General features: G+C 43.1%; 1 protein-coding gene across 2 annotated transcripts; it reads left to right on the plus strand.

Annotated features, from left to right (window-relative positions):
• The first annotated feature begins 1,942 nt into the window (after nt 1–1,942).
• On the plus strand, nt 1,943–15,577 carry LOC308333260 (protein phosphatase 1 regulatory subunit 3C-B-like). 2 transcript variants are annotated; one of them, XR_013965786.1, is made up of 8 exons: nt 1,943–2,170; nt 5,403–5,687; nt 6,242–6,462; nt 6,631–6,746; nt 9,039–9,218; nt 10,027–10,158; nt 11,620–14,422; nt 14,457–15,577. XR_013965786.1 is itself a non-coding variant. In XM_080789533.1 (7 exons), the coding sequence occupies exons 1-7, from the start codon at nt 2,157–2,159 to the stop codon at nt 11,761–11,763; spliced, it is 1,092 nt and encodes a 363-aa protein (XP_080645659.1). In that variant the 5' UTR covers nt 1,943–2,156; the 3' UTR covers nt 11,764–15,577. The 2 variants fall into 2 exon arrangements, 1 of the variants encoding a protein (XP_080645659.1); XM_080789533.1 differs by having other exon boundaries at nt 11,620–15,577.
• Nucleotides 15,578–17,184: the final 1,607 nt, after the last annotated feature.

A 17,184-nucleotide genomic window follows, 5' to 3' on the forward strand; every position in this document is an offset into this window, starting at 1 on the left:
TAAAGAGGATGTTGCTGTTTCTCCACATGCCACCAGAAGGCGCACTCTCACCACTCTAAACCCAGATCTAGTCTATTTAATATAAAAACAGATCTATCTGTAGCTTTAATATACAAATTCTTTTAAAATATATAATATAAAAGATTATTTTTTAGCTGCATTACAAAATTAAATACATATAGCTCTCTCTCACTCTCTCTCACTAGCTCTCTCTCTCTAGCTGTCACTCTCACTCTCTCTCTCTAGCTCTCTCTCTCTCTCGCTCTCTCTCTCTCTCTCTCTCTCTCTCTACGTGACTTTAAACACGGGCTACTCAAAGTTTTCTTTTATTGTGAAGTGAAGACCGGAAAGTCGAGTGGTGGTCAGCTCTGCTGTGGTCCATCCCACGATGGTATGATGGTAGTCTCGCGAGACTCTTGTCCTCACCATACCACCATGGTAGAGCAGGTCGGTAGGGGGCGCAGTGGAGTAACTAAACCAGTTTGAACAGTGCTCAGGGTTGCCATGTCCGCTTATTATAAGCAACTTTGGGCTTTGTTTTGACCCTGTGCTTGTAAATTGATTGATTGATTGATTGATTGATTGATTGATTGATTGATCGATTGATTGATTGGTTGGTTGATTGATTGATTGATTGATTGATTGATTGATTGATTGATTGGTTGGTCGATCGATTGGTTGATTGATTGATTGAATGATTGATTGATTGATTGATTGTAGTTTGCAGAATGAGCACATAGTTAAGCATCTCAAAACTATAGTGAACTGCGAGTGCTTGGAGAGTCTATGTCAGGGCTGGGCAACTTTGACGATGGCGAGAGCCACTATATTTCCATCCACGCTCACTCCAGTTGCGTATTTCTGTCGTAGCAAAAATAGCTGATCTACAAGCCCAAAACGCATCGCAGAGCGACGCGTTTTGAGCTTGTAGATCAGCAATTTTTTGCTATTATTTTAATTGAAATCCTGAATTATTTTTTGCTATTTTTCAATTGGAATCCTGAAAAGCAACATGTTTATTTAATTCAAAATACATTGCATATATATATATATTTAGGCCTATATAAAAAAGACAACATTTTAGCTACTAATTTAGACTCAGTATTTGCAGCTGGCGGCCCCCGGGCCGCCAGCTGCCCATGTATGGTCTATGTGGAGTCAGGTTAATAATATGATAAATATATTTATATTTATATTTATAAAATAAGTATATAAATAATATAATATTAAATATCTAAGTCTAATGCTGTAGTTACAATGTTCTGATGTGAAAGAAAATAGCTCCCAAGAAGAGAAGAAACGTGGCTATACTTACATGTATAATATTTAGTCATAATTAAACATAATAATTAATAATTGAGTCATAATTGAACACTGACTAATACTGTGAAGAGAATAAAACAATGTCACTTCATGTCAGTGGTTCCCACTCCCACACAAGGGGTCCTTGAGGGAGTTCCAGGGGGTCCCACTCCCACACAAGGGGTCCTTGAGGGAGTTCCAGGGGGTCCCACTCCCACACAAGGGGTCCTTGAGGGAGTTCCAGGGGGTCCCACTCCCACACAAGGGGTCCTTGAGGGAGTTCCAGGGGGTCCCACTCCCACACAAGGGGTCCTTGAGGGAGTTCCAGGGGGTCCCACTCCCACACAAGGGGTCCTCGAGGGAGTTCCAGGGGGTCCCAAGCTAAATAATTGGTACACTCTCAGAGTTAAATTAACATTGATTTTACAATATAAATTGGGGGTCTCAGAGATATAAATGCCATTCAATGGGGGCCGGGTCCGTAGACTAATGCATATCAAACTGGGGGTCCTTGAAATTAAACGGGTTGAGAATCAATCGGGTTGAGAGCCGTGACAATCTTCTCTCATGGGGTCCCACTACGCTTGTTTTGTGTCTAAACGTGGCAACCCCTGGGCTCTGTGTCAGAGTGGTGTGTTTGCGGGAGGCGTGGTGTGTCAGAGCGCTGAAACATTAAACATTAAATCATTTATAACATTTAGATTAAACTCTAAAAACACTTTTTATCAACACTTTTTAAAACATAACCTTCATGACCACGAGCCGCCGCCAGCCGTGACGTCACCGGGGGAAGATTACAGGAGTAAAAAGCTGCTTTTGTGACGTGACGTCGTTTTGTTGGACACGACTCTTCAATGAACTGCACCAGGTACAGTTAGTACAAAGTACTTCTTTACTAGAGTACTAAACATACAAGTACTCATTGAACTGTACAGTAAAAAGTACTCCTACTAATACTACAGTACTACAGCTACAAGTACTCATTGAACTGAGCCAGGTAAAGATAGACAACAAGTACTTTTTCACTAAAACACCATAGAAGTAGTTTTACTCAATGAACTGCCCGAGGTAAAGATAGACAAGTAAAAGTATTCTAGGTGTACTTAAAGTGCTCTCTTTTTACCTCACCTGTCACTCACCACTGCTTTGGCTGACTTCCAAATGTTTTCTACAGGACTTTTTAATGTTAACTGAAGTATTACTGCTAGTATCATATATGTGTAGTAATTTACTACACATACTGATACTGTTACTAGAGTAAAGAACACAGTGTACATACTGGCAGTAGACACATTGTGTCATATTGTGTTAAAATTACATCACATGGATACATTGTGTCACATTGTGTTCAAATGATACATTGTGTCATGTTGTGTTCAAATGATACATTGTGTCATATTATGTTAAATGGTGTTAAAATGATACATTGTGTTAAATGCTGTTAAAATGATAGTCTCATTGGGTTAAATGCTGTTAAAAGGATACATTGTGTTACATTGTTACATAATGTTCCAGCCAGCAGACTGGACACTTGCTTTTAACCCATTATAGACCAGAATAGATCCAAATGTCTTCTAAATCATGACAGTTTTCTTAAAAACAAACAACATGTTTCTATATCAGTGGTGCTCAAACTCAGACAAAAGCATATTATATGTGTTTGGCTCCATCTGAACACATAGCTCCAGGGCTTCTGTCTGGTGGGGGTCTTTTCACCATGCTTCCACGCTGTGAGCTTGTAGATCTGGTCTTTTCACCATGCTTCCACGCTGCGAGCTTGTAGATCTGGTCTTTTCACCATGCTTCCACGCTGTGAGCTTGTAGATCTGGTCTTTTCACCATGCTTCCACGCTGTGAGCTTGTAGATCTGGTCTTTTCACCATGCTTCCACGCTGTGAGCTTGTAGATCTGGTCTTTTCACCATGCTTCCACGCTGTGAGCTTGTAGATCTGGTCTTTTCACCATGCTTCCACGCTGCGAGCTTGTAGATCTGGTCTTTTCACCATGCTTCCCCGCTACGTGCTTGTATATCTGGTACATCTTGTATGTTATAGTTTTAAATGGTGGTTAAAGCTGTGTGACAGGTCTTCTTCATGGCTAAAACGCAGACTGGACACTTAAAGATGACATATTTTAGTTGATTAATTGTTTGTCTGAACATTGGACATTACAGATTGCCTTTAAGGCTTCGTAAGAAATAATTGCACAGGGCAGACATGACAAAAGAACTTAAATATGCAATATGCAAATATGCAACAAGACATTACTTTGTAACTTTGTATAGTTAAAAATTCAAAAAGTCGGTGGCACAGTTGGTAGCGCTGTCGCCTCACAGCTAGAAGGTCCTGGGTTCGATTCCCGCTCGGGACGCTGTGGGTGCTGGCGGCGTGTTTCCTCCTCCGCGTCATCAGTGCCCATACCCAGGATCACATTAGATGATTGAAACAGGGGTGAAAAATGGGTTACAAAATCGTGGGATATTTTTTTTTATATATATATTTTTTTTAAGTCAAAATGGGCTCTGTGAGCTCCATGATCTGTTATTTCTGTCAAAATGTAAAGAAACATTAAAGGTGGTTGCACACTGGGTGTGTGTTTCAGAAAACCGATGGAGAAATGCCGCTAAAAATCTGAAAAACGCGCTCGGTGTGTGGGGGACCTTGGTAAATGGTGCATTTATATAGTGCCTTTATCCAAGGCGCTTTACATATAGATTGTGCATTACGTTCACCCATTCACACACGCATTCATACACCGATTGCGGCGGAAGCCAATTGCAAGGCACCAACCAGCACATCAGGAGCAATTTGGGGTTCAGTGTCTTGCCCAACGACACTTCGACATGTAGACAGGAGCAGCCGGAATTCAAAGGTTTTTTCACCAAGGTTCATGTTTTAGGTTGTTATTAGAGAAACTAAAAGGTGTTAATTTTCTTCAATTTGCTGCTTTCTTTCGTTTTATGGTTTGAGCAGTTTTTGGGCATTCGAGGGCTAAATATGTATTGTTTTGTTATGGCGATTTATTTTTTTACAGGCTCAATATGTCAGTTTGTCACATCCAATAGATCCAGTGATCTTTTGTGGCCAGATGTAATTTCTTGGGGTCTAGTAGGACTATAGTAAATAATACAAAAATAAATCGCCATAACATTTTGTAAAAAAAATACATATTTAGCCCTCGAATGCCCCCAAAAACTGTACATTGCCTACACCTTTTTGGTCAATGTTTCAATTGTACAATTTTGTATGTTAAAAAGGTGCAGGCTGAAGCCTAAGCTTATAGTGCTACCCTTCTAACAGATAAATGGCTTTCAGAGGTAAAATAATACAACAACGCAAACAGAAGGGGAAAAAAAAACAAGAAAACAAAACAAAAACAAACAAACATAACATAAAACAAAGACAAAGACAGGCAGGACAATACAGTCAACAGGAACAAGACAACAAAGAACAAAAACAACAAAACAAAACACAAAACGAGAAAACAAAACATCATATCAATGTTTTATAATATGTATCTACTATTTTTGATCTATACAATTTTTTTAATGTATTTATTGAGAAGTAGACCTGATACCGATAGCATGTTCTCACACACACACACACACACACACACACACACACACACACACACACACACACACACACACACACACACACACACACACACACAGTGTAATGTAAACTATAGCATGTTCTCACACACACACACACACACACACACACACACACACACAGACAGTGTAATGTAAACTATAGCATGTTCTCACAGTGGTGTCATTTCAACACAGTAATGTAAACAAGAAGTTGCTCGACAGGCGAGTGTGTCTGAGACCTTAGTGTCAACCTACTAGTGTCTGCTCTATCAGGATTATATATTTCTCCTATGTTTTTTATTTCTTATTTTAGATTTGCTGACCTCTGTGAGGTCAACAGACCAGAGTAGCCTCTACAGCTACCAGGGCTTGTTATGTAATGAATGTTTCAGAGTCTATTTATACACATTTTGTTCCGTGACGCAGAGAATGTGTCAAACACAGCCTAGATCAATCATTCTGTTCTGTTCCGTCTCCCCTCAATCCCCCCTTTCTCTCTCTCCAGAGTTCTGCTTCCTGGTTCGTCAGGGTTGTCAGCTGACATGGCCATGCGGCTCTGCTTCGCCAGCTCTCCACCAATCGGCTCCTTCCTGGGCAGCTATGACACGCGAGTCTCCGCCCCTCCTCGCTGCAAAGCGTCGCAGAGCGCTGCAAACGGCTGCAAAGCCAAACCTCTGCGTCCGTGTCTCAGCTCCAAGACCGAGACCTCCGGCCCACAGGGTGGCGCTGTGAGCACGTACCCCTCCGGCCCCACAGGGGGAGCTGTTACCAGCGGCAGCACTGCAGCCAGGTAGGACATGAGGGGGGAGGGGCCTATTCACTGTACAGTTTGAGTTCATAGCTTATCACCGCTGTGTAGTTTTATAAAGGTTATTAAACTACAACATGACATCACTCACCGCTGTGTAGTTTTATAAAGGTTTATTAAACTACAACATGACATCACTCACCGCTGTGTAGTTTTATAAAGGTTTATTAAACTACAACATGACATCACTCACCGCTGTGTAGTTTTATAAAGGTTATTAAACTACAACATGACATCACTCACCGCTGTGTAGTTTTATAAAGGTTTATAAAACTACATGACATACTCACCGTGGTGTAGTTTTATAAAGGTTTATAAAACTACAACATGACATCACTAACAGCGGTGTAGTTTTATAAAACTACAACATGAGTTTTAACCTGCCACGGGTTAGTTTTAAAGAGACAGAGGTATTATTGTGTCATAAATATCGGTAAAAATAATGGCGCTCATTTTGACATCGGTTCGATACCGATTTGGTGTTTTTAACGCTAACCGTTCTAAATAAGATGTGTAATGTTTGTGTCCGCATGCAGCCCGCCCTCCTCCTCCCCCTCCACCACCAGCAGGGCGGCGGTAGTGAGCTCGCTCCAGAAGAGGAGGAAACAGCAGCAGAAGAAGAGCGTGGTGTGGTCAGACTGGCGCGGCCTGTCTCTGACCTCCGTCCATCACTTCACTGAGTTCTCTGACACGCTGCACTACCACCTGTCTGAGCTGGAGGGCGCTGCCACCGCCCTGCGCCTCTCAGGACAGCAAGGTACCAATGAGAACCCTGCATATTCAACCTTTACATTACAACGACCAATCAAAGCACTGAATACTCAACCTTTACATTAAAACGACCAATCAAACCACTGCATACTCAACCTTTACTCGGTGTTTAATCAATATGTGTAATAATGATGATGATGATGATGATTGACAGCTCCAGAGTCCCCCCACCACCCCAGCCTCCTCCTAGACTTCCCCCAACCCGCTGCAGATTATCTGGACTTCAGGAACAGACTGAAGACCCAGAGAGTCTGCCTGGAGAACTGCCAGGTATCTGTCTGTCTGTCTGTCTGTCTGTCTGTCTGTCTGTCTGTCTGTCTGTCTGTCTGTCTGTCTGTCTGTCTGTCTGTCAGCCTGCCTGCCTGTCTGTCTGCCTGGACCTAACCCCAACAATAATTACTTGCGCAAACATTTGTGTTTGATGGGCAGAACACAGCCATCAAAGACAAACGTTTGAAAGAAAAACATGTGACTCCCATTGGAAATACATTGGGGCGTCCATCAAACAGACAGAACACAGAACATGTGTTGACAGCTATGAGAAGTATTCGCCTCTGGTCCCGTCCTATCACAGTAGAGGATACTAACGATCTCGTCCGATCAGAGTAGAGGATACTAACGCTCTCGTCCAATCGGGTGCAGGGTAGCTGTCTCAGCGGCACGGTGAAACCGTCCTATCGCCGAAGGAAATGACGTTGATGCTTTGCAGATCAGTTTACATTATCCGCGAATGAAACAAGTGTTGTGGTTGATCGTGAAAATATCGTATCCGGGGGAAATACATCTGACGGATATTCCGGAGGATACGTCCGCCGATTCTTTATGCTTCTCTGTCTTACGTTGTGACCAGGCTTTACTTTATGCTTCTCTGTCTTATGTTGTGACCAGGCTTTACTTTATGCTTCTCTGTCTTACGTTGTGACCAGGCTTTTCTTTATGCTTCTCTGCCTTACGTTGTGACCAGGCTTTTCTTTATGCTTCTCTGCCTTACGTTGTGACCAGGCTTTACTTTATGCTTCTCTGCCTTACGTTGTGACCAGGCTTTACTTTATGCTTCTCTGCCTTACGTTGTGACCAGGCTTTACTTTATGCTTCTCTGTCTTACGTTGTGACCAGGCTTTTCTTTATGCTTCTCTGCCTTACGTTGTGACCAGGCTTTTCTTTATGCTTCTCTGTCTTACGTTGTGACCAGGCTTTACTTTATGCTTCTCTGTCTTACGTTGTGACCAGGCTTTACTTTATGCTTCTCTGTCTTACGTTGTGACCAGGCTTTTCTTTATGCTTCTCTGCCTTACGTTGTGACCAGGCTTTACTTTATGCTTCTCTGCCTTACGTTGTGACCAGGCTTTACTTTATGCTTCTCTGCCTTACGTTGTGTGACCAGGCTTTACTTTATGCTTCCCTGTCTTACGTTGTGACCAGGCTTTACTTTATGCTTCTCTGCCTTACGTTGTGACCAGGCTTTTCTTTATGCTTCTCTGTCTTACGTTGTGACCAGGCTTTTCTTTATGCTTCTCTGCCTTACGTTGTGACCAGGCTTTTCTTTATGCTTCTCTGTCTTACGTTGTGACCAGGCTTTACTTTATGCTTCTCTGCCTTACGTTGTGACCAGGCTTTACTTTATGCTTCTCTGTCTTACGTTGTGACCAGGCTTTACTTTAGGCTTCTCTGTCTTACGTTGTGACCAGGCTTTACTTTATGCTTCTCTGCCTGACGTTGTGACCAGGCTTTTCTTTATGCTTCTCTGCCTTACGTTGTGACCAGGCTTTACTTTATGCTTCTCTGTCTTACGTTGTGACCAGGCTTTTCTTTATGCTTCTCTGCCTTACGTTGTGACCAGGCTTTACTTTATGCTTCTCTGCCTTACGTTGTGACCAGGCTTTTCTTTATGCTTCTCTGTCTTACGTTGTGACCAGGCTTTACTTTATGCTTCTCTGCCTTACGTTGTGACCAGGCTTTACTTTATGCTTCTCTGCCTTACGTTGTGACCAGGCTTTACTTTATGCTTCTCTGTCTTACGTTGTGACCAGGCTTTACTTTATGCTTCTCTGCCTTACGTTGTGACCAGGCTTTTCTTTATGCTTCTCTGTCTTACGTTGTGACCAGGCTTTTCTTTATGCTTCTCTGCCTTACGTTGTGACCAGGCTTTTCTTTATGCTTCTCTGTCTTACGTTGTGACCAGGCTTTACTTTATGCTTCTCTGCCTTACGTTGTGACCAGGCTTTACTTTATGCTTCTCTGTCTTACGTTGTGACCAGGCTTTACTTTATGCTTCTCTGTCTTACGTTGTGACCAGGCTTTACTTTATGCTTCTCTGCCTTACGTTGTGACCAGGCTTTACTTTATGCTTCTCTGTCTTACGTTGTGACCAGGCTTTACTTTATGCTTCTCTGCCTTACGTTGTGACCAGGCTTTACTTTATGCTTCTCTGCCTTACGTTGTGACCAGGCTTTTCTGTTCGCAGATAAGTAAGCCTGGGACCGAGGCTATCCTATCAGAGTAGAGGATACTAATGCTCTCGTCCTATCGGAGTAGAGTATACTAACGGTCTCGTCCAATCAGGTGCAGGGTAGCTGTCTCAGCGGCACGGTGAAGGTTCGGAACATCTCCTTCCAGAAGAACGTCTTCCTGCGCGTCACCTTTGACCTCTGGAGCTCCACCCACGACGTCACCTGTTCCTTCATGAACAACGTTTATGGATGTACCGAGACGGACACCTTCTCCTTCACTATGCTGACCCAGGTACAGTTATTAACCTGCTCTCCTTCACTATGGACCCTAACACCTGACCCAGGGTCAGTTATTAACCTGCCCTCCTTCACTATGGACCCTAACACCTGACCCAGGGTCAGTTATTAACCTGTTCTCCTTCACTATGGACCCTAACACCTGACCCAGGGTCAGTTATTAACCTGTTCTCCTTCACTATGGACCTGAGTCACCTGACCCAGGTACAGTTATGTTATTAATAATAATAACCTTGTCTCCTTCACTATGGACCTATCTGTGGTAATATTAACCGTTTCCGTCCGTCCTAGGGATCCCAATCGACTGTAGACGTCCTAGCGCATCCTCAATGATACCGGGCCAGAGAAGAATATTCTGAATTTTTCACTTCTCCTCTCGGCCACCGTATGCTACACTCTGTGCTCATGTTAGCTTACCGTTGACTTCGCTGTTAGCGCGGCGGAAAGAATGACGTCTCTCCTAATCCAGAGCGCTCTCCGTGGTTCTGATCTGACGGATATGCTGGCGCTTCATTTCTGCTCCTCATCCGCAAAATATGAACGCTTTTTGGATCATAAATCGTATAAATTAAAACGATAGCAATGTAAGCTAGCAATGTAAAGCAAGTTTTTTTTAGCGGATTGTTTCCGGGTCGTGGGTTTCAGAGTAAAAGCGGCCATGTCTCTCCGGCATCCCAGAGCTCTTATTTTAAAGGAATCCCGGCACGGATTGTGTTAAAACACTGTTCATGGATGTACCGAGACGGATACGTATCGTCTTCACAGATGTTCTGGGATAACGTTGTTATTGTGTTATTACACAGGCCGACCAACAGGTGGAGTTCTGCGTGTGTTTCGAGGCAGCCAATCAGACGTTCTGGGACAACAACGGAGGGAACAACTACCGCCTGCTGCCCAGCGACTGTGAGCCCGACGGAACTGGAGGCTCCACCCCTGTACGTAACTCCTCCCCTTCCTAATAGAGGCCCCACCCCAGTACGTACTTGGATAGTATTTTATGTAGACATAGCCAGGTACTCTCATTTGCTACTAAAGAATCACACCCGTGTGAACTGAGTGGTGTAACTCCGTGTGGGGGCCCCCGGTGTGTCCCCGGAACTTCCAGACGCGCCCAGGCTAAGGACAAGTTCAGATGTCGCAGTCCCGCCCCCTTTCATGACGACGCCTGGCCCAGGAAATTAATCACAATGCATTTTTCCCATACACAAAAAGTATTTATTTAAAGACCTCTTAAGCGTCGTACGAAGCCAACTTGAGTCGTGACAAATCATGACAACACAAACAATATTTTGTTTGTCATGATTTGTCACGACAAGAGTTGGCTTTGTCCGCAGCATAAACGTCTTTAAATACTTTCTGAAATGTCTATGAGGAAAATGAACGGAGAATCATTTCCTGGGCCATGGTAGGGGGCGGGACTGTGACGCTCTATAGAATTAAATTGTGATAAAGACAAGGCTTTGATACAGACAGACAGACAGACAGACAGACAGACAGACAGACAGACAGACAGACAGACAGACAGACAGACAGAGCCAACGCAGCATGATAGCATCACGGTAGGAATGCTCTGTTTTTCAGGAAATGAAAAATATACATTTTTCAGGAAATTAAGAAAACCTTATATTTTGAAAACAAAGCAATTCTTCAGAATCAGAAGCCTTTATTGACATGTAAACATGTTATGAATTTGGTTTGGTGGGACAGCAGAGTGCAGTTACCAAATTAGGACAAGTGCAAAACAGGACAAGACAGTGCAGAAATAGTGAATAAATATAAAGTGCAGAGAGTTCAAGTGTTCAGGTCAGTTCAGAGCACGAGTCGGTCCATTTCACTCTGAGTGGGGATGGAGGGAGGATAGAAGGCGGGCGGGGGGGGACACCAGCAGCGTTGAGGAGCCGGATAGCCGTGTGGAAAAAGCTGTTTGCATGTCGGGCCTTTGATTGATTGATTGATTGAAATATGTATTAACAGTTTGCAGAATTACAGTACATTTCAAGCACAAACTCAATACAAAAGACTGTTAACTGTGAGTGGACGACCCAATTAAGCATTACACTTGTTTACAACAAGTAATAAAAACTAAATAAAAAGTAAATATATTCACAATTTCGTCAACAAACTAAAACTAGACTAAAACGTTAGGAAGGGACTAGTGACAAGAGTTCCAGTATAAGTCATTTTACACTTGGATTCATGCTGATTGGTGGAGATCCATAATTAAATAATAATAAGGTATGTCTTGATGCTGATTGGTGGAGATCCATAATTCAATAATAATAAGGTATGTCTTGATGCTGATTGGTGGAGATCCATATAATTAAATAATAATAAGGTATGTCTTGATGCTGATTGGTGGAGATCCATAATTAATACTGACATCTTCATGCTGATAGGTGGAGATCCGCAGGGAAGGCGGGGCTCCAGACAGACGGACGGAGCTGGCGTTCGATCCTTTCGGCAGTCCTCGGACGTCGGCGGGAATCTTCCCCGAGTGGCAGAGCTGGGGACGCATCGAGAACACTGCCCCCTACTGGTGACACCGCACCCTCCTGGCTTCCTATTGGCTTAGCTCAACGGCACCGTTGTTGGTTGTTTTTAAACAGTGCCCGCCCCCTGCCCAAGAGGGCGCCGCGTTCACCCTGTTTTTATTGGCTAATGAGCTGTGATGTCATCAGACCGGGACCGTTTTTATTAGTTCCCTTCCACGGTTCTGAGGGTTGATGCTGTCATCAGTATGGGACAGGGTTGATGATGTCATCAGTACGGGACAGTTTTAATTAGTTTCTAGGTTTTTTTTGGGTTTTTTTTCTTCCGTCGCCTGAATCCATCCGAGGGTTAATGGGATGTGATGTCATCACAACGGGACTGATCCAACATGGAGGTCTCACAAGGAACTTCTCAAGGATTCTGTTCAACTTCATGAATCAGAGATTCATCAGATTCACAAGATTCATACAAACCTGTGATTCATCAGAGATTCACAAGATTCATACAAACCTGTGATTCATCAAAGATTCACAAGATTCATACAAACCTGTGATTCATCAGAGATTCACAAGATTCATACAAACCTGTGATTCATCAAAGATTCACAAGATTCATACAAACCTGTGATTCATCAGAGATTCACAAGATTCATACAAACCTGTGATTCATCGGAGATTCACAAGATTCATACAAACCTGTGATTCATCGGAGATTCACAAGATTCATACAAACCTGTGATTCATCAGAGATTCACAAGATTCATACAAACATGTGAGATTCATTAGTTATGCATCAGATTCATCAGAAGAGCTGCAGTATAGATTCACAGGGATTCATTATAGCTTCCGTAGGACTTGCTAAGCTTCGGCGCCTCATCATAATATATTCATTCACAACAGCTTTGGTTTGAAACTCGAACCTTCACCACACGGAGGTGGAGTTAAGAGGAGTGACATCATGATGTGGGCGGGGTTGAGGGGAGGGGCATCTTCACCAAGGGTTTAGCTTTTTTTATTTTTTTTAGTGGTGTAGGTTTTGTAAAGGTGTGTAAACTTTAGGTTTTTATCCATCAGTAATTTCTTATTAATTCATTTATGTGCGGTTTTTTTCTTTTTTCTTGTGCCTCCGCCCACCTCGTAAATACCCGCCCCTTCAGACGATGATGTCACAGCCCCCGTCTCCGTGGTAACCAGCAGCACTTTGACAACAAACGGAAGCACTTGTTCTCACTCTGCACTCAAAGTGCACGACCCTTGACCGCAGAGGTCATGACCCTTGACCCCAGAGATGAGGTCTCATTTATAATGTTAGTTTTGTAAAAATGTGTCCAATGGACACATAGATGAGACGTGTTGAAGGGTCAGTACTAAACTACGTTAACGAGCAGTACTAAACTACGTTAACTAGCAGTCTAACTATGTTGAGCCTCTGATGCCTGTCCTTGGGGTCAGAGCTTAGGTTACCTAACCCTATTCTTAGACGCCACGGTCCACACCAGTCACGCCTAGGTCAACTAGCTAAGATTCTATTTCACACCGGAGTTAAGATTCTATTTCACACCGGAGTTAAGATTCTATTTCACACCGGAGTAAAGATTCTATTTCACACCGGAGTTAAGATTCTATTTCACACCGGAGTTAAGATTCTATTTCACACCGGAGTTAAGATTCTATTTCACACCGGAGTTAAGATTCTATTTCACACCAGCGTTAAGATTATATTCAACACCAGAGTTAAGGACCAGCTGAAGTTTCTATTTTTTCTATTTAACACCAGAGTTAACGCGCTTTATTATATTTTTGTAAATCACGCTTCGCAATTCCTTAGTGATTCGTGCCGGTTTTATTGTTGCAAATGTAAAATCACCTCCCCTGTAAAGGTCTCTCTCTCTCTCTCTCTCTGTCTCTCTCTCAGGATGGACTGTAAATCATGTAACCGGCCGACCTACCGAGGCAGTAGGAACAAAACTTATATACATATATTTTTTAAATCACTGTTTCCTCGAGCCCGATTCATGCTCGCACGCCGAAAATACCAGAACTGTAAGCTCAGGTAATTCCGATAAGAGTATAATTCGGGGCTGCTAGTCACGTGTTGCTAGGCGGACTGACAGGGTGTTACATATTGCTTCATATTGAAGTGACCTGATTGGTTGAAGTGACATATTTCATAAGATTTGTCACATGGCGTGGGGGGGAAAGAAACTTGCACCTTTTTCCCTCTCAGCTAGCCAAGAAGAATTAACATCGCTGTTAGCATCCCTGTTAGCATCGCTGTTAGCATCCCGGCACTTTGATTATTAGGAATACTAAACAAAATAAGTGCAATTAAGAAGCCTTTCCCTCCCGTTTTGTGATGGTTGCCTCCTGGTGGTACCTACCAGCCTCCTGGTAAAGACACCATGACTTGTAAGCTTATCCTTTACCTCCTGGTAAAGACACCTTATAAGCGATAAAAAAGTGAGTATTGGTTTTCCATGACGACTGAAGCGACCGCCGGCTGTGCGTAAAAAAATAAACCCTGAACGTTTTAGTAGCAGAGAGACACAATCTTTTTAACGTTAAAACCGTTTTAACGTTAACTCCTTGCACTCTCCGTGTTTCTGTAGCCGGTCGCGGCTCACAGAGCTTAGCGGTCGCGGCTCACAGAGCATTTAGCGCTTATTTTCGCACGTCGTACAATGATGTGTAGCGCGTCAAACACCACGTCGTACAATGATGTGTAGCGCGTCAAAAAACGGCAGGTCTGCGAACCCAACGGGCTCGCCGAAAAGACGCTGAGGTTGGCTAACTGCTGCTACCGCCCCCGCGCACGCGTGTTTGTGTGTGTGTATGTTGTATTTTTAGCATGTTTTTCACAGCGCCACCTGGTGCTCTGCTGTAGAACAGTGTCCCGTTGAAGAATGCAACCTTTATGTGTAAGTGTGCGACCTTTAACTTTAAGTATGTGACCTTTATGTGTACGTGTGTGACCTTTAACTTTAAGTATGTGACCTTTATGTGTAAGTGTGTGACCTTTAAGGAGATGTGAATGTTAATTTAAGGAATGTGACTGAAGGTTCAGGAAGATGGATTGTATTGCGTCCACCAGGCCGATGCCTGGTTGGTTTATGGGTTGCTAGGATACCGGGATGGTGTGTTTCTATTGGTTCCTCGGTCAGTAGCTCACACAGTAGGACCAATTGGCTTCCCAGGTGTTTTTCGTGTATCGACCCTATATATCAATACATTTATTAATAATGCGATAATCAAGAATACATTTCTGTGTGTGTGTGTGTGTGTGTGTGTGTGTGTGTGTGTGTGTGCGTGTGCACGTGTGTGCGTGTTTGTCTGACAATACCAACCAGAAGATGTATTTGAAGGGATATTTTTTTGCACATTGTAACAAGTTGCTGTTTTTATTGTACGGTTGAATGTTGTCAGAGAGTAACTGTGTACAGTTAACAGTACACACTGTACATGAAATGTATTTTTGATATTTCAGTAACCCTTAAGCATCATTTCAAATAATATGAAAAAAGACTCAAGCTTTTAGACTTTGTTTTGGTCCTGCTGTGTTAGTGCCAAGCTAACGTTAGCTCTGTTTACTGCGGTATCCTAGCAACAAAGAGTCATGTGACAGGATGTTATTGTTCTTGTATTGTTTTTTAAATTGGAAGTGACTTGTTTGAAAGAGTCAAGACAGACAGACAGGTTGTTCAGACAGACAGGCAGATTGTTCAGACAGACAGGCAGATTGTTCAGACAGACAGGTTGCTGGGGAGACAGACTGTTATTTTCTTTTCTACTGAAAGTCTATTTTAAAGAAAACTGTTCCTTTTCTTTTTTTTCCTTTAAGAATAAAAGTCAAATGTTTCTACAATCACTTCTGTGTCTTCTGTTCTTCATTCAAGTGAGAGGTGAAAGGTCGTGGAGGCTGTACCGATCGGTGAGGGGGCGTCAACATAACGTGTCACGTGGTAGCGGCCGGCATACTTCTGGGATTGTCTGGGTTTGTTTACATTGAGCGACCATCCTGTGTGCTAGTATACGTTCTTTTATTAAACTGACATCTCACTGTGGAGTTTGCATGTGCTCCCCGTGTCCCCTAGGGTAGGTACCCTCACAAAAAACATGCAGTAATCCTGGTCTCTAAACTGCCTCCCCCTGGCCAGCCACACTCGGGCATGAAGGAAGCATGAGTTCAAGTCCGTTGCTCTCCCCAGGTTGGTGGAGGGTGTGTAGAGCCCAGGATCACATTAGATAATTGACACAGGGGTGAAAAATGCGTTACAAAATCATGGGATAAAAATTTATACAAAAAAGAAAACTGACATCTCACAGTGCGGTGCAGACCTGCTCAGTACATATACAGTAAGTGCCACAGGTTCATTCATTCATTCATTGGGAGGTGAAGTGAACGGTCGACGCCAGCGTCCTCAGTACATGTACATAGGATGGCTAATATTATGATTACAAAGAGACGTAGGATGGCTATTATTATTATAATATATATGGTAAATTTATGGTAAAATACATAGGATGGCTAATATTATGATTACAAAGAGACGTAGGATGGCTTTTGGACCTCGGCTGTACGGTGCCGTGTTTGTTCACGGCGTCGTCCTTATCCTCGTATGTCGAGCCCGACGTTCTTGTTAACCTAATCCGTCCCGGTGTTGGTGATCCGTCCTGGTGTTGGTGATCCGTCCTGGTGTCGGTGGTTCACTGTGTTGTCGCCAAGAACGACCTCAATATTTACAGATACAGACAGAGTTCTATTCTGAGTTTAAATCCCAGAAACATCAAACATGGCGCCGTAGCTTTACCCCCCCTCTTGGTGACGTACACATTTTCACACCCTGTAGGGCTGATGAGTGAACAGAGAACTACAGCATCATTTTACATTCTGTGTTGTTCTAGGAATCAGCACTCTGTGTGTGTGTGTGTGTGTGTGTGTGTGTGTGTGTGCGTGTGCGCGCGCACAGCTGTGGTGACGTAACCTAATAATCCAGTATCTTAACATCCCTCAACGAGTGACTCATCATGACATGCGTGGTTCACAGCAACGTCACGCGCGCACACACACACACACACACACACACACACACACTAGGTAAAGTGCTATCACTGCTATGAGTCGGTTGGTGTGAGCTTGCCACCGTTCCCTGCCCTTTTTTTTTCCTTCTGTCTAATTATTTGTACATTTGTTCATTTGTACACACAGAGAAGTGCGGTAGACAGGTACACAGTGGTACACAGTGGTACACAGTGTGGTATAATTACACAGATTAGAGATTGAATGATATAAAATTTGTATATCTCCTTTATTCAAGGCGCTTTACATAGACTGTGCATTACATTCACCCATTCACACACACATTCACACACCTTTACATAGATTGTGCATTACATTCACCCATTCACACACCTTTACATACTGTATACTGTGCATTACATTCACCCAGTCACACACACATTCACACACCTTTA

Source organism: Protomyctophum bolini (genome assembly GCF_963924005.1).
Source record: "Protomyctophum bolini genome assembly, chromosome: 18".
In the NCBI taxonomy this organism is placed as follows: domain Eukaryota; kingdom Metazoa; phylum Chordata; class Actinopteri; order Myctophiformes; family Myctophidae; genus Protomyctophum; species Protomyctophum bolini.